At 49.3% G+C, this 24826-nt stretch overlaps 1 protein-coding gene across 5 annotated transcripts in view; it reads right to left on the bottom strand.

The window, feature by feature from the left end:
• The window catches only part of GTF2IRD1 (GTF2I repeat domain containing 1), a 69049-nt gene that overhangs the window by 31361 nt on the left and 12862 nt on the right, over window positions 1-24826 (bottom strand). For all 5 annotated transcript variants that reach the window (XM_030962504.1, XM_030962505.1, XM_030962507.1 and 2 more), the window contains exons 2-10: window positions 16694-16822; window positions 14503-14644; window positions 11562-11708; window positions 7798-7981; window positions 5980-6293; window positions 5328-5417; window positions 4409-4492; window positions 2838-3021; window positions 1612-1637 (exon numbers count right to left, since the gene is read on the bottom strand). In XM_030962504.1, coding sequence (XP_030818364.1) covers window positions 1612-1637; window positions 2838-3021; window positions 4409-4492; window positions 5328-5417; window positions 5980-6293; window positions 7798-7981; window positions 11562-11708; window positions 14503-14644; window positions 16694-16816 — 1294 coding nt within the window. In that variant the 5' untranslated portion in view covers window positions 16817-16822. The remainder of the gene's footprint in view (window positions 1-1611; window positions 1638-2837; window positions 3022-4408; window positions 4493-5327; window positions 5418-5979; window positions 6294-7797; window positions 7982-11561; window positions 11709-14502; window positions 14645-16693; window positions 16823-24826) is intronic.

Below are 24826 nucleotides of genomic sequence, written 5' to 3'. Positions count from 1 at the left end.
GTGCTTTCTATGAACCAAATCTTGTTCTTGCACCAGCACAGCCTGCCTGAAGCTGCTACCCAGGGGAGTAACAAAAATAGGTTTCCAAGCAGTGGTGGGTATTTTAATTAAAGGGTGAGCAAAACTTTATGGGGAAGCTTTGGGATACTTCACAAATGGCAACTTAAATACAGCTCCACTCAGAAAATAATGTCTTTGCAGAAATGGCACCTCCTGACTCAGCAGATGAGGGTTTTTTTGCACAAGCTGATGTGCTGACACAAACCACAGAGAGCCAGGTTTAATAGGTTTTGCTTCTGGTGGCCCTGCAGGGAACTGTCAGGAGAGTGGGGCCTGTCACCCACCTCAGTTCTGCTGGGTTTGCTTCCTCAGCTCCAAATACCCACTTGCACCTGCCTACCATGTAATCCACAAGCCCATAGCACAGGTCTGGAGCTGATATGCAGATGTACATGATGCCTCCCCCAGGTACCATGCAGGCATTATGCAAGGAAAATCCAAGCATCCCAAAACACAGCTCAGTGCTCCATCCCTTGGGGATGGGCTAGAGCTTAAAGAAATCTTTTTCTTGAGGAAAAAAAAAAGCCATTATCAGCTTTAGACAAAGAAATCCCCCAGGTAGGTGGGACCCCCTCCAGGTTCTGCTGGTGGCTCCAGCCTGTTTTGGGTGGCCCCAGCCTCACCAGGCTCAGGAAGCACTCTCAGGGCTGGGGCTGTCGTGGGGCAAGAGGGATAACCTGGCTGGCAGAGATATCTGGGAAGAAGGTGTCTGGAGAGCTACCAGCATGTGCAGTTGGCAGCTTACGGGGGAAAAAAACAAAACACCACCCCAAAACATGTCTTTACTCGTGGGCCAAGCCCAGGCAATCCAGGACCAAGGTGTGATAAATCTGGATGCAATGCCATAATCCAGGTGTGTATGAGGGCATTGCTGGAGAGTGGGCTGAGTCTGACAGCATGGGGACCTGTCTCCTTGTATCTGCCAAGAACCATTTATCATGGAATCACAGATTGGTTTGGGTTGAAAGAGACCTTAAACCATCTTGTTCCACCCCCTGCCATGGGCAGGGACACCTTCCACAATCCCAGATAGCTCCAAGCCCCATCCAGCCTGGCCTTGGACACTTCCAGGGATGGGGCAGCTGCAGCTTTTCTGGGAGACCCGTGCCAGGGCCTTGCCACCCTCACAGTTAAGAATTTGTCTGGCTTTTCCAGCTCAGAGAAAAAAGAAGTAAAAACACAGAGCAAAGAAAGTCAAAGAAAGAATAATTTACCAGTGAGGAACACAGCAGTAATTTTCTTCCTCTTGAAATTACAGATATTGCCTCTACTGTGGCTCAGCCTGATTCAGGAGCCAGCCTAGCCTCACACACCAGGAATTCTCACTCAAACCTTCAAAACTCAATTTTTAGGGGGAGTACAGAGCTTGCACTGATCCCAGGCAAAGGCAATGTCAGCATGTCCTCGTGTAGGGCACAGACAAGGCTTCTCCTTCTCCTAATTACATGTGTCCTGCACTTCCTCTGCTTACAGTGACATTATTTCAACTCTGCTTCTCTGGATAACCTTTCCATTTTGTGGGCAATAAATCAAAGGATTTGGAGAACATACCTGTAAAAATTCTTTCATCAAACATCCTAGGAGAAAAGAAAAAAAAAGAATTAGAAATAGATGCTGCTAATGACTGAGTTGGAGGTTTAATTAATGAATTGCATTAAACCAAGTCAAACTAGTAATTTTTTTCATTCTCTAAAAATACTGAATGAATTTTTCAGCTTAAAAAAGCCTTTTAGCCTGTTGTGCAGCCAAGCAACCTTATGGCATATGCTTTTTAACTAAAGCACCTCTAAATCTGCTTATAAGTCATTGACTTAATTTAACTTATTAAATAGGGCTGCAATTAAATGAGGATGGTTTTACAAAAAGAAACAGTGGGATCAAAGTAGCTGTTACTGGATCTTCAACTTCCAATGCAGACCATTGACCAGGATGTCACCTGTCTCCTCAATATTATATTTTGGTGTACCCACAACTTTGCTCACAGGAGCAAACTATGTCCAGGCCACATCCCACAGCCTGGACAAAGCAGGACAAAGTGGCTTCTCTACCAACTGACATCAGGAAAGCTAATCCCTTTCAGGATGCCTGAATTCCATCAGTGTTGGTGATTTTAGCCCCCTTGGGAGTTTTGTCCAGGATTTTTCTGTGCTGTAGTTTCACACCTCTAGGCATGGAACAACACAAGTGCTGCACAGGCAGGGACTGGATAAATTAACGTATTATAGAGCAGATTTTCCTGACAGAGAAGCAAAGAGAGATTGCACAGCGCAGTGATAACTAGGAATACATCCATTCCTCCTACCCAGTGGAAAGCAGACACCTGGACACAGTGCCTGGCCTGTACGTGATAGATTCTCATCACCAGATACAGAGATGTGCACAAGTGATCAGTGAAAAACAAGGTGCATGGGAATCCCTGTGAGAATATGGATGTTCCTCCCTCCACCCAGGGGCATTACTCCCATCCAAATGTCACTCAAGGTGCTGTAACCACCTTCAAATGTTTGGGGTGGCATTGGCAAAGTCTGGTGCCCATGATCATTTAAAATAGGGCGGCAGAGCTTGGAGGCCATCATGGTACAGCCAGCTCTGCCACATCCTTGCAAAAAGGGAGAGAGAGATGAAAATCAGAGGTTTGCAGGGAGAAAGAGCTCTTATGAAGGAGGGTGAAATGAGTTTTTGGTGTCAAAACAAACCCTGTGAGCATGGAGGGAGCACAGCTCAAATCCCTGACACCCTTGAGCCACACACTTCCTTTGGCTGTCCTTGCCACCCACCTTTTGATGACAAAATGGATGTTGTGCCTCTCCTCCAGGATCCTTTTCAGCTTGGGGACCCCATAGGTGCAAGGTCTTTTGAAAGGGATTTTGTCTGGGATGCCAATGATCTCCACTGCCTCGGGGTCACAGGCAATCTTCCTGTATGGCACAGGGACCATGTGGTCTAACCCCAAGGCTTCAGCTGCAAGATGAACACATGGTTTTCATTTGCACCAGTGCTTTGTCTTTTACAGGTGCTAAAACAAAGGTGTGAGGGCTTGAACTCAAGCAGAGCAAATGCTTTCTGCCCTCTTCTCTGCTTGTCCCAGAAAATGAACTCCTATTTCCCATTTCTCTCATGGGAAATAGGACAAAAAGGAAAGCAGCAGTGAACACAGCTAAGTGTCTTCCAAAACTCCCAGACATGCCCAGTGATGCTCAAGCCAGGAGTGAGCTGGCCCAAATATAATTCCCAAACTCCTTGTGACCCACCCCAGCAGGTTTGTGAGCTCTATGATTCACAAACTGCACAGCATGTGGAATAATAAAATTGTTAATGTTGGAAAAACCCTCTAAGATTGATTCCAGCTGTTAACCCAGCAGCAGCATGTTCACCAAACCATGCCCCCAGGTGCCAGGTCCATATGCTTTTTTGAACATTTCAAGGCATGGTGACTCCATCACTACCCTGGGCAACCTGTGCCAGTGCATGACCATCCTTTCAGTGAAGAAATTTTCCCCAGTGTCCAATCTAAACCTTCCCTGGAGCAGCCTGAAGCAACTTCCTCTAATTCCATCACTTGTCACCTGGGAGAAGAAACTGAGTCCCACCTGGCTACAACCTCCTTCAGCTAATTGTAGGGAGTGGGAAGATCCCCCCTGAGCCTCCTTTTCTGCAAGCTGAGCCCCCACAGCTTCTTCAGCTGCTCCTCATCAGGCTCGTGCTCAGACTCTTCCTAAGCTCTGTTACCTTTTGGACACACTCCAGCACCACAGCTATAAATCACAAGTTGAAGGCTTGTCTCCAGCCCATATACAACTCACAGGTGACACAGCACACATCTCCAGCCCATCTGTAACTCACAAATCACACAGCCTGATGGGGATGGCACAGATGAAGCACTCACCAGCCCCAAGTGATTTCCCAAGATTCCACCTGCCCAAACACCCAGGAGCTGCACCAAAAGCACTGCCCATAGTGAGCACCAACAGCATAGGCAAGCCATGCAGATGGAGAAAAAAGCAGCTGCAATAACAACCACCTTCTTTTTACCTGCCACATGTATGTAAAAGGGCCACATGCCACCACTCCTGGTGCCCAAGTGCTATGATCCAGCTTGCCACATTCCCAGACAGGGCTGTTTTACAGCCCAGTTATAAATTCCTTGACTATGGTGTGGGGCTCCAAACAGAAATATTGACATAACCTTCAGGAGACTGGGAGCTGCTGAGCTAAATGTGTTAGGAAGAGCAGGGAGCTCTAGCATATGGCTTCTGCTGCTGTGTTAGGGAACAAAAATGATTGCTATATAATGATATGCAATCCACAAGCACTGCAGATGCATAATGGGATATTAACTCCTACTCACCATATCTGCTGTTAAAAAGAATTTGCACGCACTCCCTAAGGGTGTTGATGTCTTCAGTTTCTTTTATAAAACTGTCCCACTTATCTATCAAAACAAAATACAAGAAATAAGAAACTTCCATATGGTTCATACACAGCAGATGCACTTTTCTCCTGCAAAGTGCTGCGAAGCAGGAACAAGACTTCAAAAATTATTTCCCTGCTCCTGAGAGAATTTTGCCAGGCTGGCAGATAAGGTCTTGGTTTCTCCAACCCCTGACCTAAGCACCTCCTTGGCATGTGCAGATTCCCAAGAAATGACTCCATAAAATTTCTCAGCCCTGGAATGAAAGACCCTCATGGACAGAGCCAACTCCACCTGGAATGAACCCTTGAAAGGTACAGCCCTTTCACAAGTGGATCTTTTCTGTCTTCTCCTCTTTCCCAACCTTCCCACCCATATTTTTTTTCTCCTCTTCAAGGCAGGCAGGGATTTTTAGGCTGCATTTCCCTTGGGTGCAGTGGAGGTAAGGAAATGGCAATCTCCTCCCCACTGCTGATCCCCCCAGGCACTGCTGTAGAATCCCACTGGGACTAGTGGCTTTCAGTAATTTGGAAAGAATGCCAAGTTTTCAGCAGATATGTGCTGTTTGCAGCTGGGGCAAACAGCCTCTCCCAAAGCCATGCCTTGGTTCCCTGTGCAGGAAGCAGAGATGGGAATTCCCAGCCAGCCAGCAGTGCTCAAGGACCACTAGCAGCATCTTGGAATGGCAGGGATGGGCTGGAGCAGAGAGGAAGCTCTTGGCTCCAATGTGATGCATCCCCTCCAGCACTGCCAGGTCCCTGCAGAGCATGGAGAGGGCTGGGAGGCTGCTGGGGAGGGATGTGGTGAGGGAAAACCTTTCAGGAAGGCTGCCTTAGTGCTGGAGCAGGACACAGACCTGTCTTGTCATGGACGATGGAGAAGAGGATGCGCTTGGATGAGTGCACATTCTGGATCAGGGGACCTCCGGAGACTGATGATTTCTGTCCTGGACAAGAGGGGAGACAAGGAGAAAGGGCTGATGAGAGCCTGACCAGTGCTCCAGGCACCACAACAAGACCCTGAGTGCTGTCCCCTGCCACTCCTTCTGTGTCCCCTCCATGCACCCTGGCCTGTGACACCTGGGTGTGGTGCTGGCCAGATCAACCCCTGCCATCCCCATTCCCTTTTGGGGGGATGCCTTTCTGGCCTGGTGCCTTTCTGGCCTGGTGGTGTAGGCCCTGTCATTTTGGGGCATAACCAGAGGTGTGCCTGTCACTTGGGGCATAACCAGAGGTGTGCCTGTCACTTGGGGCAAAACAGAGGTGTGCCTGCCACTTGGGGCAAAACCAAAGGTGTGCCTGTCACTTGGGGCAAAACCAGAGGTGTGCCTGTCACTTGCAGGCACCGAGGGAAGGCTGTGGCAGTGCAGCATGGCAGGGGCTCTGCTCACTCCCACACAGGCCAAGCTCTAGGCTGGTTTCCATCCCAGGAATTCCAACACCCCCCAGCAGGGCCAGGGCTGGGCAGTGCCGCGGGCCCTAAGGGGAGAGCACACTCCAGGCTATTACCACAGCAGTCGCTGTACTCCTGTGAGGAAGGCACCTTCAGCTCTGCCGCCGGCCGGGCCAGCAGCGCCTCGCCCGCCGCCGCCGTGGGCCCGGGCAGGCCCGAGGACGCCTCCTGCTTGAGGTCGATGGCGACGGGGCCGGGCAGAGAGACGCCGTAGAGGAAGTTGGTGATAGCAATGGCCGAGGGGGCGTCCTGCGAGGTGGGTTTGGCCACGGGGCCGTTGGCACCAGAGTCTCGGCTGCCCTTGGAGGCGAGGGAGGAACAAGTTAACTCGATGTTGGGGTTGGGCTCTCGGCTGGGCTCATCTGCTGGCCTGAGGGGAAGGAAGGGAGAAGAGGAGGGAAAAACAGGTTCCTTTGAGCCCATGGCAGTGCTAAGGTGCAACAAGAAAGGATGTGGATGGGGAAGAAGAGCCGTGCCTGGGAGGGTGGGACACCACCAGCTGCCAGGCTTCTTGTTGAGGAGCATCATGAAGACCATTACAGGTTAGAGCACCTCTCCTATTTGGAAAGGCTGAGAGAGTTAAGATTGTCCACTCTGGAGGAGAGAAGGCTCTGGGGAGAACATTCTCTGGCCTTCCATTACCCAAAGGTACTGGAGAGCTGGAAAGGGACTTTTGACAAAGGCAGGGAGTTACAGGACAATGGGGAATGGTGTCAAACTGAAAGAGGGTTGGTTTGGATTAGCTATTAGGAAGAAATTCTTCCCTGTGTGGGTGGTGAGGCCCTACCACAGGTTGCCCAGGGAAGCTGGGGCTGCCCCATCCCTGGAAGTGTCCAAGGCCAGGCTGGATGGGGCTTGGAGCAGCCTGGTCTTGTGGAAGGCATCCCTATCCACAGCAGGGGTTAGAACGAAATTATCTTTAAGGTCCCTTCCAACCCAAATCATTCTATAGTTCTGTTCTGTGATTCACAAGTTACATCCTTCACTCAAACTCCTGAGTATCTTCAGGCACCTAAATGGTTCTTGTCTTCTTTAAGTGGAGCTGGTTAGTCAAAGCTGGTTAGTTCAAAGCTTTTGTTTTTTTTTAGCTAGGACCAAGCTGCACAGCTCCATGCCCGGTGCATTTAAGGGGTAAAACCTTTAATGACCACAATCACTTGGCTCCATTGCCTATGACAGCCCCCAGCACCCATGGCACATTCAAGGGGGATCTCGCTCAGCCTGAAAATGAGTTTCAGACTGAAGAAACCAACGTGCTCCACATGAGACAGGGAGCCACAAGCTCACAGACAGCACAAATTCTGCGTGTCCTACTTTTAGCTGTCTCAGCCTGATTTTCCAGAAGCATCAAGCCTTTAGAGGAGGTATTTGGTCATGCTCAGCATTTTTCTGAATGGATCTGAGGTGCTGCCAGCCAGGCAAATGCAGGGGAAATGCACCTAAAACTACTGAACCCCTTGCATAAATGTGGCCAAAAGGGGGAGTTTGCTCTGCTGCAGTCCCCCACTTCCCTCCTTGCCTGGCATTAAAAAACCCATTTCAGCCTGGGAAGACACTTGCAGCATTTACCCTGGAAATCCCTCTGGAGACAGAGAAGCACTTAGCTTACCGCAGTGGAAATTTTGGCAGAGACACATAAAAAGATGCAGTTAATGTGCATGTTTACACACACTTTTTATAGAAATGAGCCTGAAATGGACTCAAGCCCCCCAGCACGATCAAATCTCTGTGCAAGGCTGGATTTGGCATGGCTGGACCCAGGTTTGTGGGTCCTGAGGAGAAGCTGGGACATGGGAGGGACCCTCCTGCCTGTGCCACCATCCCAAGGGCTGGCTGCTCTCTTGCTCCTTGGAGGTCCCCAGAATTAAAATTACCTTTTTAGCCTGAAGCGGATGCTGTGGCTGTGCTCTAGGATGGCCATCAGGGATTTCACATCATACTCCAGGGGTTTCTTAAAGCTGATTCCCTCAGGCAAGCCAGTCACTGCCAGCGAGCCTGGCTCTTTCAGGAACCTCTCGTAGGGCAAGGGGACCACGCTGCTCTTCCCCATGGCTTCACCTGGGGAGGGGACAGAGTTACACACTGACAAACACCCTGTGCCCCTCACCATGGCTGAGCTGGGCTGGAGCAGTAAATGCAAGAGCAAGAAATACCAACAGGATCACTCGGAGAAAAAACCCATTCCTACCTTCACACTTAGCATGCAAGGCACTCCAATTCCTTTCTAAAAGCACTAATTAATAAAAAGCTCATAAAAGCCAATAAACAGATGTCTCATCATTCAGGTTTCACAGTAGAATCCTCAGTTGGGGTCACTTGGCACAAGCCCACCCCTGGGAGTGCCCAGCCATATGCCAGTGAGGTACATGGCCATCAGCAAGGTGGGAGGGAGCCAAGGGCTGACAAAGAAGGCAGAGGAGCTCACAATGATTTTTATCTCATGCTTACTGAGATATTCTGGGAACCTCATTTCTAGTCAGTTTTCTTATTTTACCTCCTGGAAGAACGGAAAACAGTTTGATTGCTGTTGCTGTCAAGCAGCTTTGATTCACTTTGACAGACAAGGAAAAAAACCAAAACCAACAATCTCCCTCCATCCCACTATTCACAGACAGCTTGAACATTGATACATTTGACTGCACAGTCCCCTCCAGCTGCCCAGAACTCTCACCTGCTCCCCTCAACACTGGCAGCAGTCCCACCATGTCCCCACCATGTGCCTCTAGCTCCATTTTACCTCTGCCACCAAAATCTCCCTAAGGAGCCAGGTACAAATTGCTTTTCCTTCCCTTGTAGCAGCATTGCCATTATATAGGGATTTTCTAAACCAGATAAAGAGCCTGTGTGCCCAGACCAGGGCTGCCCTCCTATACTTTGCAAGCAGAACACACCATCAGAAAAATAGCCTGCTCTGAAGGATTTCAAAACCCTCAAGCCACTCTCTGGGGAAAAATTACTTTGGAAACCAACCCAAGCCACTGTGATCAATAAACATGGTGCTGAAAGCATGAAGCACAAGAAACAGCCATGCAAGAATGCAACCTGTCTGGCAAAATAGTGTCCAGATGCAGAACATCTGGTGGCATGATACAGTGCCTGCACCTTCATCTCCAAGCTGAGGGGCAGAGAGAGAAGGTTATAGAACCTTTAAGTTGTTGAGGGATTTTATACTGTGGATTTTCTTTCCAATCTTTTCTTTTTTCCCCTCTTCTTAAAAAAAAAAAAAACAAAACAAAACCAAAAGATCTTACAGAAATACTGCAAATCTCGTGACACTGCCAGCAAGTCCTTACTAAAAGTGATTTCTTCACCATGTCCTTTGAAGGAATGCATTATAACTAACAAGGTGCAACTTGCACAGGCCATTAAGGCTTCTTATAGGGAGGATTGATAATATTTTAATTAAGCAAATAACCAAAGTTTTAAAATAAGCCTTTGAACCATGACACCATGAGTTTACTTTCTGCAAGCTGACAGTTTCCCTGCCCCAATGTGCTGGCTCTAGCAGCTCTCATCTCCCTTCATCACCTCTCTTCATGATTGGGAGAAGCTCCCGATGTCCACAGTGGCTCCTTATCAACCCAATGCTCAAGAAATCCCCAAACATATTTTTATGGGGACTGTGTTATTGCCAAGGTGACCTTCAGAAGCCTTGCACTGCTGCACAGAGACTCATGGTTTGGCTAAAGAGACAATAATCATCATTAATGCCTGTTTAATAGAAGCCACTGGTAATCAGTCATCCTGTTGGTGCAGAGATTACCAGGCTCTGAAGGGAATCTTTTTGACTGTGCATTTTAAAAGATTTTTTGTTTCCAATCCTTATTGATGAAAGGATAAAAAAAAAAACCAACCTAAGAATCATCATTGTTAAACTCTGACAGACCTCTCAGTGCTACAAACAGAATCACCCTGGGGCATCTACAGTCTCCTGTGCATTTCTCCCCACTCAAGCAGGAGAGGCCTTTCCCAGTGGGGATGAAGGGAGGGGAGCAGCAGCTTTGCCAGGTTTCACCACAGAGAGGCTCAAGGATGGAAACAGCTGACATTACTGAAGCAGCAGCAAAGGCAGAATCACACCCAGTGCCAAAGCCAAAACTGCTGTCCCAGAGATGCCCAAGCTTCTTCTGGCCATGCTGGGTAGAGGACATGGCCAACGTGTCCCCACACACCTCCATAAACCTTGAAACTGTAAAAAGCCTTACTAGTAATCCAATGGATGGGCTGCCTGGTTCATAAAGCCCATGCAGATGCACCCTGATCAAGCTTTTCTAATGCAATTATGTATTTATTGTGTGTCAGATTTTAATAATTCACATATTCCCAAGAGGACAGCAAAGTTTGGCACTGTACCTGCAGCAGGACAATGAGACCTGCAGCTTGGAGCAGCAAAAAAAACCCCTCCTCATTCTGTTCCCTTGGTTCTTCTGCACCATCCCTTCCTTCATCCTTGGGCCCAGCCTTTGGAAGGCAGCAAGAGGATCTGACTGCTCCCATTAATGGGAATATTGCCTCTAAGTCCTTTAAGTGGCTTCAGAAAATTTCAGTGACTGTCTGTCCCAGGGGAGAAGGGATGCCAGCTCCCTTTTCCTGTCTCTGAAGCTTGTGGAAGATGCAACAGCCAGCAGCAGCAAATCCTGCATGTGAGCCCAGCATGGCTGGTGGCAGCTCCTGCTGTGTGGGAATGCCCATTCCCAGATCACATCCACAATCAGGGGCACTCAGGGAGCCCTGCACAGACCAGCAGGGCTCTACATGAATCTCAGATGGTGATGGGGAGCTGCAGCCAGAAAAGCACAACACCCAGTCCTGCAGCTGGTCCAGCCACAGGGCCTGCACTCCCTAAAGCATCATGCAGAACTAACACAACCCTCTCAGCAGCATGGGGGAATAACTGGGGCTCTGTTTTCCCAAGCCAGTTTTGCTTTTCCTACCCTGACTAGCAAAGCTGTAGAGGTGCTGCCAGGGGATGAGCCAGCAGCATGGCCACTACTGCCAGTCACTCCATAGGGGTTCCAGTGGATCCTTGTCAGTGAGAAGGTGCTGCTGCTGCTCAAGCCACTGCAGATTGGGCCTGGAAGGAGCTCTGCAACCCACTGGGTTCCATACCAACAGCCATATGGTCATCTATATTTAATTGCAGAAGCTTTCTTGCTGGGGATGATGCATGTGCTGGAGCAGCACCACCTCGTCTCTGGAAGTTGAGGCTGCAGGGCCACATGCTAGAAAATCATCTGTTTTCTTTTTAAATAGACTTGCCAGGGAAAAGAGAGAGTGAATCTGCAGAACTCCAACACAGTGCTATGAAAGAGATGTTGTGGATGCAGTGGCAGGGATAAAAGTGTGCATGGAAATCACATCAGAGGCTTCCCCTGGTCAGGGGAGACAAAAGATCCTTCATTCAGCACAGGGATTTTTTTGGCTCAGTTTGGGGTGGAAAACGAAGAAGCAGTGGCCAAACCCCATCTCAATGCAGTGCTAACTCTGTACAGGAGCACACTTCACCATTTCACCAGGCACCTGCTCCCATGCCAAGGAGCCGGGCTGGCATGAAAGCCACAGCTGGTGGCAGTGCTGGGCAGCTCAGCGAGCCCCAGGGACATTCCATATCCCCAAAGGGAAGCATGAAGGTTCTTACTATAAAGCACATCAAACACTTCCTCTACCATCTTCCTGAGGAGGTACACATCTGATCCCTGGTCCGGGGACACCCTGAGCACCCTTTGCCCGCACTCCTTTGCCTTCTTCTGCACCTCTGCGTCCTGCTCCTTCCTCTGCTGGATTCCTGAGGGGGAGAGGAGAAAACAGGAGTCACTGTGGTGAGAAGGCAAGTGTCCCAGCTCTCCCACCCAGCTTGGACAATCCCAGCAGCCCCAACATGCAGGGAAAGGTACTGGCAATAGGCAGTGGTGCCAGCACTCATCCAGTGCCTGCCCCCTTTTCCCTGGCTTTTCCCACTCAGCCAGACTGAAACAGTTATGACTAATTGGGCAGTCCATTTCTAGTCTCTGGTTTCAATCTGCTTAGCCTTCAATCTCTCAGGAGAAGAAAATCCGCCTTTCTTGGAGGCTTTTTTACCCTTCAGCATCACGTAGCTCAGTAATACCAGCTATTTCCTGCTAATTTCCCCCATTAAACCTCAAATAAAGCATATCTTCAGCATTGACTTCTTTGCATCTCTAAATGCACAGAAAATTAAACACTACAAATACATTATTGCTGTTCTATCCACAGTAATTTGCAAGGGATTTTCAGTGACAAAGGACTAATTCCTTCATCATCCTCGACAGACTCCTACTGGCAGTCGGGCGTGGATGCTGCCTGGGTGCTCAAGGAGCTCACAGATCCTTCTGTGGAAAGAGTCCATGGCTGGGACATCACAGGGAATGGTCAGGAGCAACATGGGACACACACAAACTGGACACAGCAAAGTAAACAGCCACCATGCCACCCCTGGAAAGCTCTACATGCCTCCCACAGCATGGCAAAACAGGCCTTGGAAAACTTTTTTGGGGTGTTTAACCAAGGTTGTGAAATGCATCTACATCCTCCAAATACTGCCTCTCCCTCCTGCACTGACATCAATTCTGATCACTGTCAGCTCCTCCCTGCATCATGAGAGGCAGGACCAGAGGCTCAGATAAAGGAGGGTGCTCAAGTGAGGTCTGTGTCCCAGAGAGATAAGAGGCTTCTTACATCTCCAAGTGATGTCTGCTTTAGATTAATTCACATCTTTCTAAGAGGGCAGCAAGAAATCAGAGGCACTTCCAGAGATACTTTCCACTGTGTGCCAGTTGTAAGGGCTTTATGGAGTGGAGTTGAGTCTGGGCCTGTACAATTCAAGACAGAGTTATCACATTTCACCCTGTCTGCAGCATCATCCCCCTTTACTCAAACCCCATCCTCAAGATTGCTATTTTCAACCAGACATGACTATTTCTTTTTGACAAAAGTATAAATGAAACCAAAGACAGGGGAATCAGGATCTAGTGCCAGGTGCTTTGCCCCAGGCACAGCAGTAGGGCATCAACCAGGATGAATCATGGAATCAGAGAACAAGTTTGGGTCAAAAGAGACCTTAAAGACCATCTGATTCCACTCCCTGCCATGGGCAGGAACACCTTCCACTAAACCAGATTGCTCCAAGCCCTGTCCAGCTTGGCCTTGAACACTTCCAGGGATGGAGCAGCTGCAGCTTCTCTGGGCAACCTATCCCAGTAGCTCATAACACTCAAAAGAAGAATTCCCTACTAACATCTAATCTAAATCTCTACCCTTTTACTTTAAAACCATTCTCCCCTGTTCTATCATTATCTGCCTGGGAAAAAAATCACTCTCCCTCTTTTTTATAAGTCCCATTTAGGTACTGGAAGGGGCTCTCAGGATTCTCTGGACCTTTCTCCGGACTGAACAACCTCTCTCTGCCTGAGGAAACACAAGGGAGTTCCCTCCCTTTGGCCACCCCACTGCCATCCACATCTTGAGGGTGGTGGGAAGGGAAGGCAGAGCTGCCCATGAATGTAGGAAACATCTCCCAAATGCCCCCTGTCCTGCAGAGTACAGTGGAGGATAACTAACCAGGATGTGAGAGGATGGAATAGTGGAGTTGGCCAGCAGCTGCCCAGGGCAGCAGGACGAGGGGCTGGGCAGAGCCATGGCAGAGAGCTGCTCCTGTAGAGCCATGCACTGAACAACCCAGTGACCTGGGCAGCTTCATAGCACTGGCGTCACCAGAGCAAACCCTTCCTGAACAACCTCTCCAATGGATTAAGCACCCATGTGGTTTCTGTCAACACCATGTATTTCTCTCCACTGACATCCCACTGCAGAACAGATCTGGGTCTGGTGTCCTCAGCACCACCAACACCAGATCCCATTCCAGTTTCTACACTGAGTGAAGAAAGCAGTAGCTAGCATGCCAGGGATGATGCTGTCCAAGAATAGAGGTCCACATTCACAGAATGGCTCTTACCCTCCCTTCAGCTCCCAGACTGTTTTTTGGAAATTGGCAGAGGTACAGAGCTGGGACAGAAGGCCTGCAACACACAGGTATCTCTCAGACACCTGGTGAATCTGATCTGAGACTGGGGGAACACAGCTCCTGCTCAAGGTATCCTGTCACCACTGTTCATCCCTCAAAAACACAAGCAACTCCACAACAACAACCAATCCATTCCTGTTTTTCCAAAACCAGGAAAAAAGCCTTGGACCAAGAAAGCCCTTCTGCTCCTGGGAGGATCACCAGGAAAAACTATTTCTGCTAAGTCCTCAAAAACCACTGCAGCACTCAGGCAGCACTGCCGGAGGCTAACAGCAGCACGGCAGCACAGCAGCCATCCAGCCCTGAGCCACCTCAGGGATGCTTCAGGAGAGAAAACCCAGGGCATGCAGGGCCCTCCCTGGCAGGGAAGAGGCTCTGGCTGCAGCTCCCTCCCAACTCCTCCATCACTTAACACCCCTCATCCCCACGGACTGACAGACAGCACTGCAGCGCCCGCTCCATGCGCAGTAGGAGTCACAGCTGGCACAGCTGGAGTGCCAACCTTGGCACGGAAGATGTTGCAGGTGCAGATACTCACTGCAAAACTTCTGGAAGTCAGCCTGGAGCTCCTTGCGGGCGCTGAGGAAGACCCTTCCCTTCTCAGTGCCCAGCACGAAGGCGCTCTCCTCGTGCACGGCGATGCAGGCAACCTCCGCGTTCAGCTTGGACAGCGCCGAGCACTGTTGGAGGCACCAGGTCAGCACAGCACAGGCTGGGGACAGCATTCCTCCTTCCCACCCCTCCTTCCCACTCCCTGCCATTTCCCAGTGGGGTTTTATCCTTCCCATCAAAAAGATTCTTCCATCAAAAGCAGTGTTCTGGTTTATGTCAGAATTTCATGCGTTTATGGCGTCGCCTAAAAAATTTCGGTGAGTTTACAGCTCTACAAAAATAGCCAGCTGGAAAACAAGAGCTATTTACCCATCGTTTTATTTCACTTTTTCCTAGCCTAAAAATAAACATTTTATTGCATTTCTTTAAAAGAAAACATTCCTGTTAAAAAAAAATCTAACAAAAACCCCACACCACAACCGATCACAATTTGCATTTTTCCACCAGCTCTAATGGAATAAGGAACACGGGAATCTTATTTGAGCTGCAGAACACTAATATGGTCAAAGTCCAGATTAGTGGAACGATTCTTCTTGTACAGTTATGCAAAACAACAAAGAGATGGAAAAAACTTCTTCCATTAATCCATTTTATGTAACATGCCCTTCCTGCTCTACATAATACACATGTATATGCATTTTTATTAATATTTTTATATTATAATAGTTACTCAGTGCTAGCAGCCTGAGTCATATTCCTATAGCTACAGCACTGGTGCTAGGTAGATGCTATCCCCAGGTCATCATTGAAATGGGTAAAAAAGGGAGAATTTTCCCAGCATCAGCCCTGGTTAGACACATCAACAATCCCACAGAGGAGCTGGAGGATGCTGGCAGCCAGGGAGGGAGCAGGAGAGCAGGGGGGTTACATGGATCAACCTCCCTAAGCTACCTCCAGCTCCCTGCACACACCTACAATGAGCTTCACTTGTGTGGGCTTAAACCAGCTTCTGTGCTAGGTCATTTTACCTCCTGCTCACCTTCTTCAAGGAGGCATTGAATCAAATCCCACAAAACAGGTATTTTTAAGAAACCTCCTTTCAGAACCCGGTTGCAAAGAGAAGTATTTTGCTCAAAAAGTCCAACACTCAAAAAATAGACACAAAAATGAAGGTATGTGAGATCTGGGTGCAGAACAAATCCAAACCCTAACCCTGTTTGGTGATATGCATGTGGCCCTGTGGTTTATTTACCAGGCACGCGGGCAGCTAGGTTTCAGTGAGCACAGAGCCTGCCACTCTGAAGTGCTGGGTTAAAGGCTGAATTTCAGGAGCAGCTTGGCTCCCTGGCCCCTGTGTAAGCTCCTAACAAGGACTGCATAATAATGAATATTCGTTAAGAAGCCAAACTATGGTAACATAATTTGTTGTACAGGATGGCAAGTATATAAATCACCAAAGCTGCTTGGGGTGTGTAGGCTCCAGGGAACTTGCTCCTTAGTGGGGTGGTGATGTCAAAGAGAAGGAAATTGGTATTAATGAAAAAACCTCTACCTGCATAGAGAGGAAAACATATCCTAGATAAATGCATTACATATGACTTGACTTTAAAAAGAGAGAGCTATTTAGCACATCTCATTGCATTAGACATTTGTTACTACACATCCTCTTTCCCTTATTGATCACATTCACAGTTAAAAATAAGATTAGCTCTGGTCCATGAGACTTAATCCAGACAGTTATCTTGTTTATGTAAGCACGGCTGACTTAGGCAAGGCTTCCACCGGGAATTCTACGTCAAAAGATATGAAAGTTATTTTCTTTGTTCTCAGAGATAAAAAGCCATTGTTCTGCTGTTGTGTAAATGCTCACGGTAACATTGGTAAAACAGCAAGAAAAAAAAAAAGCCAAGCACCCTTCAGCCAGTTGATACCAACATAAATATTAATGGGAAAACAATACACAACGGAGATTAACTTGTGCTGACTTTATGATCCTTATGGCTGTCAGGGCAGGAAAGGGTTTTTATTTCTCAGCAGTTCCCTGGGCTTTCCAGCAGCAGAGGAGAGAGGAATGAGCTCACCAGGCATCGTGTGCCAGCCCTGCACCCAGACAGCCTTGCTAAATGGAGGCCAAAGGAGGGAGGGGGATGGGGAGAGGGGTGCCACTGGCCTCTTACCATGGAGTCTAAGGCAGACACTAAGCTGGTGATGATTTCGTCTCTCTGGGGAAAAACCATATTCCATTGGTCAGCCCTGGAGGTGGTGAGTGTCACATCTAAAGGCTTCCCTGCCAAGGCCATATTCACCTGAAAATAGAAAAAAAATAAAAAAGAAAGAGCTGTGCATCACTGTTACTAACAAAGAGCTGGAGCTGAGCACGACCACAGAGGCCCCACTTCCATCGTGGGCAACAGGAGCAATGCTGGCACAGGAACACAGGGGAAACTGAGGCATGCAGAGAGGCCACAGCAGCCTGAGCCCCACAATCCCCATGAGTCCTCTGCTAAAGGCAGATAACTGCAGGAGCTGCTGAGCTGTAATCAAACCCTGGAGCCAATGCTGTGTGCACCAGCAGTGGCCAGATCATCTCTGCATTTGGAGCTCACCCTCGAGGAGATGCCACCACCACAGGGGCCACAGGACCAGCTGCATGGTGGGACACCCCAGATTGCAGCCTGTGGCCATGCAAGCCAGAGGATGTGGTGCTGAAGTGGGCACAGAACACTCTGATGGCAGCTGTGAGCAGGGGGTGATGGCTCTGTCCCCATGAAGACACTATGCTGACCATCCTTGTGCCTCCTGCTCTAAATCCTGGGCAAGAGGAGAGCCTGTCACCCAAAGTGTCCCTGAAACAGGTCAGAGTCACAGGGTGTTCTGAGATGCAGCTCATGGCAAGGGATTCCCTAATGAAATCACCCCACTCTGCAGTTCTTGGTGTCAGGGGGAGCAGGACAGTGCAGGGACCACACATCTGAAAAGAGACTCAGCCCACAATCTCCATCCCTCACAGCCAAATGGGGAAAATGCTGGGACCCAGCCACAAGTGCAGCAGCAGCACCAGGTTCCTGCACCTCAGTGTTCATGTCTCATCTCAACTCATGGTAATGCTAGTGCTGCAGGAACACTGAGGCAAGGTGTCACCCTCTAAACACCCATGCTGGGACACCCACACTGAGACAGCACCACCCCCAGCACCCAACACATCCCTCCCAGCTACCACCCCTCCATCTACAGGGCACTGTTGCAGCACCCAGCCTTAATCCTGCCAATAAAGGGCAGCAAGTTAGCTCATAAACCACTTGAACCAGATCATAAATCATGTGCTCACAAATGGATGAAGGAGGCTAGAGAATCCCTAACAAGGCTGGATGGGCAGAAGGTGGGGAATATAGATGAAGCTGCCTGCACATAACTCAATTTACCACTCAGTCGATAACCACAGCTGCCCAGCCTCACTGAAAACACGGCTTAAAGGCAACAAATCCCCAAATTCACCCTCCTGCCCTACTTTGCAGCTCTGTCCAAGCAAAAGGAATTTGAATGCAAAGCAGAGTTGTCCTGCCCCATGAAATTGGGGAAATGGTGGGGTTTGGCCCAAAATAACAAGTTCCCCCACACTGGCATCTCTGCAGGTGCCTGAGCACACACACGTTATGAAAGAATCACAGAATGGTTTGGGTTGGAAGAGATCCTAAAGCCCATCTCATTCCTACCCCCTGCCACGGCAGGGACACCTTCCACTGTCCCAGGTTGCTCCAAGCCTCATCCAACCTGTCCTTGAACACTTCCTGGATGGGACAGCCACAGATGCTCTGGACAAACTTTTATAAGGGTCTGCAACAAGCTAATGAAGAGGGGAGAGAAATCCCATTAAACAATAATGACTGAATTTCAGGAATTGCTCTGGATGAGCCCTCCAGGACTTTCCCCATACTGCCAGCTCTTGAAAGCAGCCAAGCAGTGCTGGGGCTCCACTGGCACCTGCAGATGGCAGAGCTGGAACCTCAGCCACACTAAGAATCACCCAGGAAAATCTTTTTCCACCCATCTGACACTTTCTAACAAAGCTGATGGGCATCTCCTCCATGATAGTCTTGGGGGGAAGGAACCTGGCCTAAACAGGCATTAGCTTGGAAAATAAAGCAGGAAACTGAACATATGGTCCTGCAGCTGGGCACAGACCCCAGGTGTCCCCATGCTGGGATCTCTGTCAGGCACCTTGAGCTTTACCATCACAGCAACACCAGGAAGCAATCTGCCCTGCTCCAGCCCTGCAGCTTGTGCATGCAAGGATGGACAGACAGACAGACAGACAGACAGACAGACAAGAGCCCATTTCATCTGCAAGCTCCCAAGCAGCTTCCTGAGCACAGCTCTGCAGGAGCAGGGAACTTGGAATTCCCTATTTTCATGGATGCTGTGCTAATAAGAGGTGCCTTGTTGCAGTTGGCAGGAAACAGGGAGGTGCTGGTGGTGCCAATGCTGGGCACCAAGCTGAGCTGGGGACAGCCACTGCCCTGCTCCAGGGAGCATCACTCCCTTCCTCACTCCCCCAAGAACCTGCTTAGAAAACAGCAAGTTTTACTTTTAAAAACAGCAAAGTTTTGGATGCCTGTACATGTTTCTGAGTGCCCTATTTATTACTAAATATGGCTGTTGTCACATGGACGTTCTGTTGCCTTCTAGCAGCATTTTGGAGCAGCAGTCCCTGCCTTGGTGGGGCTGGTTGCATCCACTCAGAGAGCTGCACCAACCTGCTCAGCCATGGCCTCCCACAGGAATCAGCACTTCCAGGGAAGAGATGCTCCTCTCTTGGCTGCAAAAAGCAAAGCCACAAGCTGGATCTGGCTGCACAGAGAGGGAACCAATAGGAAAGACAGGGATGACATCAATGGGAAATGGGGCAGGGTACCTGCATCCCCTTCCTGTCCTGCACAAGATTGGGACAAAAAGAATCCCCTTCTCCTGGCTGATTGTTTAATAAGTACAGCAAGAATCACTCAACAAGAAAAAAAAAAAAAACAAACAAAAAACCAAAACATAACCAAAAAGAAGACTCAAGTGACACAATGGGATTTTAAGGGATGGAGGGGACAATATTCCAGTAAAGCTTTTAATCATTTGTGGTCACAAAGAGCATGACAGTGGATTTAAGAAAGGTTGGTATAAAAGGGAGGAAAGAAAACTTCACCAGCAAGTGCTAGGCTTATTTAAATCAAATTAAGACACAGGGCTTGAAGTTGTTTGTCTAATTAAAGGGAAAGTCCTCTTTAGGAAAACTAGGGTAAACCATTCTTAGAGCAGTTCAGGCTGGCAGCAGGGAGCAGGGTGGGCAGGATGGGTGCAGAGCAGCCTGCCCCACTTCCTGGGGCTCCACGTGCCTGTCCTGCTGCAATCCCTCCCTGGGACACCACCAAAGGGTTGATGGCACCTTCCATAGGGGTCCTGCTCCTGGGACAGCCCCATCACACCTCTGCAAACTGAGCCTCAATCCCAGGAGCAATGCTTGGCTCAAGGACCATCACACCACTGTCATGGGGCCAAAGCAAGCATTTGCACATTGTTTTAACATTTTTAGGGTTTAAAAAAAAAAAAGTTATCAAATTTTATTATTTTTTAATTGAAAGTAATCTCAGGGGAACAGGGTGCTGTGCAACAGCTGGCACAGGATGTCATCTCCTGCTTGGCTCTTACAACATCTCCCTTGATAATCCTGAGAAAGATTAGAAACTTGGCCCCAGGGCAGTTTCACTCATGAATCACCTGTGCAGCAAAGGAAAAACCAGGCAGGCTCATGAACTCCTGTGGAATGGGCCAGGGGCCCCCCAGCCCTGCACCCACAGCAGGCACATCCCCTCACCAGTCCCTCTAATGTTTCCATGGAGCAGCTGGGGGTTAAAAAAAAGAAAAAAAAAAAAAAAACAGGAAAGAAAAAACTGACCATTGCACTGGTGCTGCCCACAGTTCCACACAACAGTGGCAGGAAATTATCCACTTATTCATTTTTCTAAAATACTAGCTGTTCCCTCAGTGGTTCTGATGAGATGGTGGGAGGCCCAAAAGAACCAAACCCAGTTCCAGCAAAATAAAAAAATAAAAAAAATATATATTATAATTATATTATCTTAGGTGCCTGGTGAGCTGGAGCCATTTCAGCAAAAAGCTCTGGAAACCCCAGCAAGGGCAAAAGCTAGGGTAGGGACCAGGCTTGAATTTCCCCTTGTGTTTTTTTCTCATTGCTTAAGCAAAAACTGTTATCAGAGGAGCAGATGTGACCAAAGCCTTCTTGGACACAGGAGCACTGTGACAGGGTCCCACGCTTGCCAAACAGCTGTCCTTGGGTTTTCTGCTGCAGCAGTGGAGATACCTGCTCCACATGGGCAATTTGCTTTAACCCACCTGTCCTGCCCAGCTAAACCCTAAAATCCCTTACACCTAACTCAGTGCCAGCCTTCAGCCTCTGTGGCCACATCATCATCTCCATCTCGAGCAGATCATGCCCATGGCAGGAAGGTTTGCTGTGTCCCTAAGAGGTGGTTGGTGAGCTGCTCCATTAGCACCAATGGCAGTGGTACAGCAGATGTAACTGTGGTCCAGGGCACTCACAAAATGCCCAGAAATACCCTCAAATGTCTGAACATCCTGAAAAGCCCTAAGCCATGCCCTGAGTGTGGGTGCCCCTGCAGCACAGCCCTCCTGGGACAAGAAAGGAGCTCTGGGTTTTGAGGGACCCCAGGTGCTGTGCTGCCACACAGCCCTGCTTGTGAGCAGCTTCTGCTGAGGACACATCTGATCCCCTAATGTGGGTGTCCATGCACCCCCAGCCCCAAACCTGGTCAAAAAATTCCCTTTTATTTTGCTATGTTTCACAGAATCACAGGATGAATTAGGTTGGAAAAGACCTTTAAGATCATCAAGTCCAACCTATGACTTAACACCTTCTCATCAACTAAACCATGGCACTGAGTGCCTTGTCCAGTCTTTTTTTAGACACAGCCAGGGACAGTGACTCCATCACCTCCCCAGGCAGACAATTCCAGCACCCAATCACTCTTCCTGTGAAGAATTTTTTCCAGATATCCAACCTAAACTTCCCCTGGTGCAGCTTAAGACTGTATCCTTTCCTTCTGTCAGTGCTGCCTGGAGAAAGAGCCCAGCCCCAGCTGAGCACAGGCACCTTTCAGGAGCTGCAGAGAGTGATCAGGTCACCCCTGAGTCTCCTTTTCTCCAGGCTGAGCACCCCCAGCTCCCTCAGTGGTTCCTCACAGGGTTTGTGTTCCCAGCCCCTCTCCAGCCTCGTTGCCTCCTCTGGATGTGCTCCAGCCCCTCAAGGTCCTTCCCAAGCTGAGGGGCCAGAACTGGACACAGCACTCCAGGTGTGCCCTCAGCAGTGCCCAGTGCAGGGGCAGAATGACCTCCCTGCTCCTGCTGGCCACACCATTCCTGATCCAGGCCAGGAGCCATTGGCCTTCTTGGCCACCAGGGCACTCTGCTGGCTCATGTTCAGTCACTGTTGACCAGCACCCCCAGGTCCCTTTGTGCCTGGGCACTGTCCAGCCACACCATCCCCATCCTAGAGCGTTGCAGGGGTTATTGTGGCCAAAATGCAGGACTTGGCACTTGGATTTATTAAACTTCATCCTGTTGGACTCTGCCCATCCCTCCAACCATTCCAGTCTCTCTGCAGAGCCCTCCTACACACGCTCCCAGCTTGGTGTCATCTGCAGATTTACTAATGAAAGACTCAATCCCCTCATCCATGTCGTCAATAAAAATATCGAACAGAGTTGGCCTCAGCACAGAGCCCTGAGGGACACCACTGGTGCCTAGCTGCCAGCTGGATGCAGCACCACTCACCACCACTCCCTGGGCCCATCCAGCCAGGTCTGAACCCAGCACAGAGTGCTCCTGTCCCAGCTCTTCCAGGACTGAAAGGTGTCAAGCTGCTATCAGCTTTTCAAGGTGATACCTTTCTCCAAAGACTGAAAGCAGCAGAGCTGGGGGGCAAACACCCTTTGGTGCAGTCTGGGCCACAGTGATGCCAGCACAGTGAGGATGCAAGCACGGCTTTGTGCCTGTGTCCCCTGTGTGAGCTCTTACCTCACTGCCTCTGTTGGCTCTCCCAAACCCTCTATCTCCCCTGCCTGTTTCCTTCCAAGTGGGTAGTACACGGCAGAGCAAGCTCTCATGACCAAACACCTCCTCCCCTGTTTTATTTTACCCACAAATCCCAAGGCACCTGCTGGAAAAGCTCCTCACATACACACGGGCACGACAACGTTCAGCAGCATTGCTGCCTCGGCTCTGCTTTCCTGGATAATCTGGCACCTGCTGTGGTTTAGTCCCCCTTATAAAAGAAACAAAGAGCAAACTGGGGGCTCCCACAGGGAAAAGAGTCTACCACAGGAATTTCACTTTCCATCTCCAACCAGGGCATAGCACTCTGCAGCCACCTTGATTTCCTTAAGCCTAGCCTAGGTGCATATCTTAACATAATATAATAAAATTATAGCAGGCTTCTGTATAGTGCAAAGAGAGATAGAAGAGGATCAAGTGCCCTTCAGAAGCTGTATCTCATCTCCCCCAGGATAAACACTTCCATGGCATGGCAGCTGCAGGGGGATCACTGTGCCTGTGGAGCTCCAGCAGCACTGCTTTCAGCTCCAGACAAGTTTCCATGCTGCAATCTCACAGCAGGCAGGCACAGAAGCTCTTGCTTCCAGCAACTGTTTCTTCATTTATTAAAGAAATTTTAAAGAAAAACAAGGAAGAAAAAAGTGTTAATTGGAGCATTCATTCCCACCATAGCAGGGAGGGATGCTGAAAGCACCGCGCATGGAAAGCTGGGTCCTGCCCCAGCCCTGCGTGAATGATTGGGGTCAGCGAGGCCAAGATGAGCTTCAGGGTGGCTGGTGGGTGAGCAGAACCATCCAGCCACAGGGACCTGGGTGCCTGCACAGCTCCCAGAGCTGAGCTTCCCTCCCCAGGGGGATGCCCAGCCCCAAAACTCGGCCTGCATCAGGGAGCTCAGCACCCCTTCCTGTACCAAAGCCCTCTGCCTGGCAGTTCCTAGAAGGAGAGACGCAGATCCGGCACCTCAAACGCCAGGGCTCAGGTTGCACTTCCCAGAAGCAAGTGGCATGGGGAAGCCAAAATTAGCAGGCTGATAATTCTACCCCTTGGTACATCCCCTGGTTGGTGGAAGGTGTCCCTGCCTGTGCCAGGGGTGGGGTGGAACCAGATGACCTTTAAGGTCCCTTTCAAACCACATGACTCCATGGATCTAGGAGGATCCCTAGCTCCTGCACCACCATCACTGCTGCTTATTGCAAGAAGATGATGGCAAAACATGCTCAGTGAAAAAAAATGAGGGGAAGCCATGGGACAACGTGCAAGGCAGGTCTTGGGATTGCACCAGCCTGGCTTCCCAGCCCTGTACCCCCCTGCACCCCTCCATGAGCACTTGGGCCCCACCTTGCATGCCTGAGTGGGTGCTGGAGCAGGGGGAAGGCAAGCAGCCTCTGCCTCTGGTTCAGCAGTGCACACACTAACACTGGGGTTATTTAAAGCCCAGTTTTAACAGCATTCAGCTCCTGGTTGCGTGATCAGGATAAAAAATCGCAATCCTAATTCCTGGCCCCCGGTGCCTATGGCAACTGGTATCCGTCTCCTTGGAAACTAATCTCGTGGTATTTGAACAATGTACCAAGGGCCTTTAATCTCCCAAAGACTGTAAATCTTTATTCTAGCCTGCTCTCTTCCTACCCCAAGAGCCAATATAAAAAGCCTGTTGTTTTCCATGAAATCACTAAGAGTCTAACTTGAATTTTACATTTTTCACAGACACATGCTTTTTGGCTTTTTAAAAATATTTTTTCTCCCCACTAAATTAAGGAAAAATCCCATATATATGATGCCCCTGGTGTTGCAGCCCTGGCCCCACACCTTGGCAGGGGGTTTGCTTTCTCTGAACAGTGCTCAGTGCCATATCCTGGCTCTTGCTCAACTGGCACGTCCACCTTGTCCATCTAACCAAACACTGCTCTAGATTATCATTATAATTATTATTATTTTTATTAATTATTATCCAGCAAAAGGCTACTCAAACTACAAGGCTACTCAAGCAGCACCAACTCATTGCTGGGGACAATGAGTCCACAAGGGCTGAGCAGAGGATGCTCCATCCCACTCCCCCAAAAGCTGTAGGGCTCCTCATCTTGCTCCTCAGCACTCAACCCCAATGCTTTTTTCTTTTGCAAAGCTGCAGTTGATGGCACCAGCCCCTCCCCAGCTCCCAGACAGTGCTCATC

This window comes from Camarhynchus parvulus, chromosome 19 (genome assembly GCF_901933205.1).
Source record: "Camarhynchus parvulus chromosome 19, STF_HiC, whole genome shotgun sequence".
Taxonomy (NCBI): Eukaryota; Metazoa; Chordata; class Aves; order Passeriformes; family Thraupidae; genus Camarhynchus; species Camarhynchus parvulus.
The sequence above is the reverse complement of the archived record's forward strand: the minus strand, read 5'-3'. Positions and strand labels throughout refer to the sequence as shown.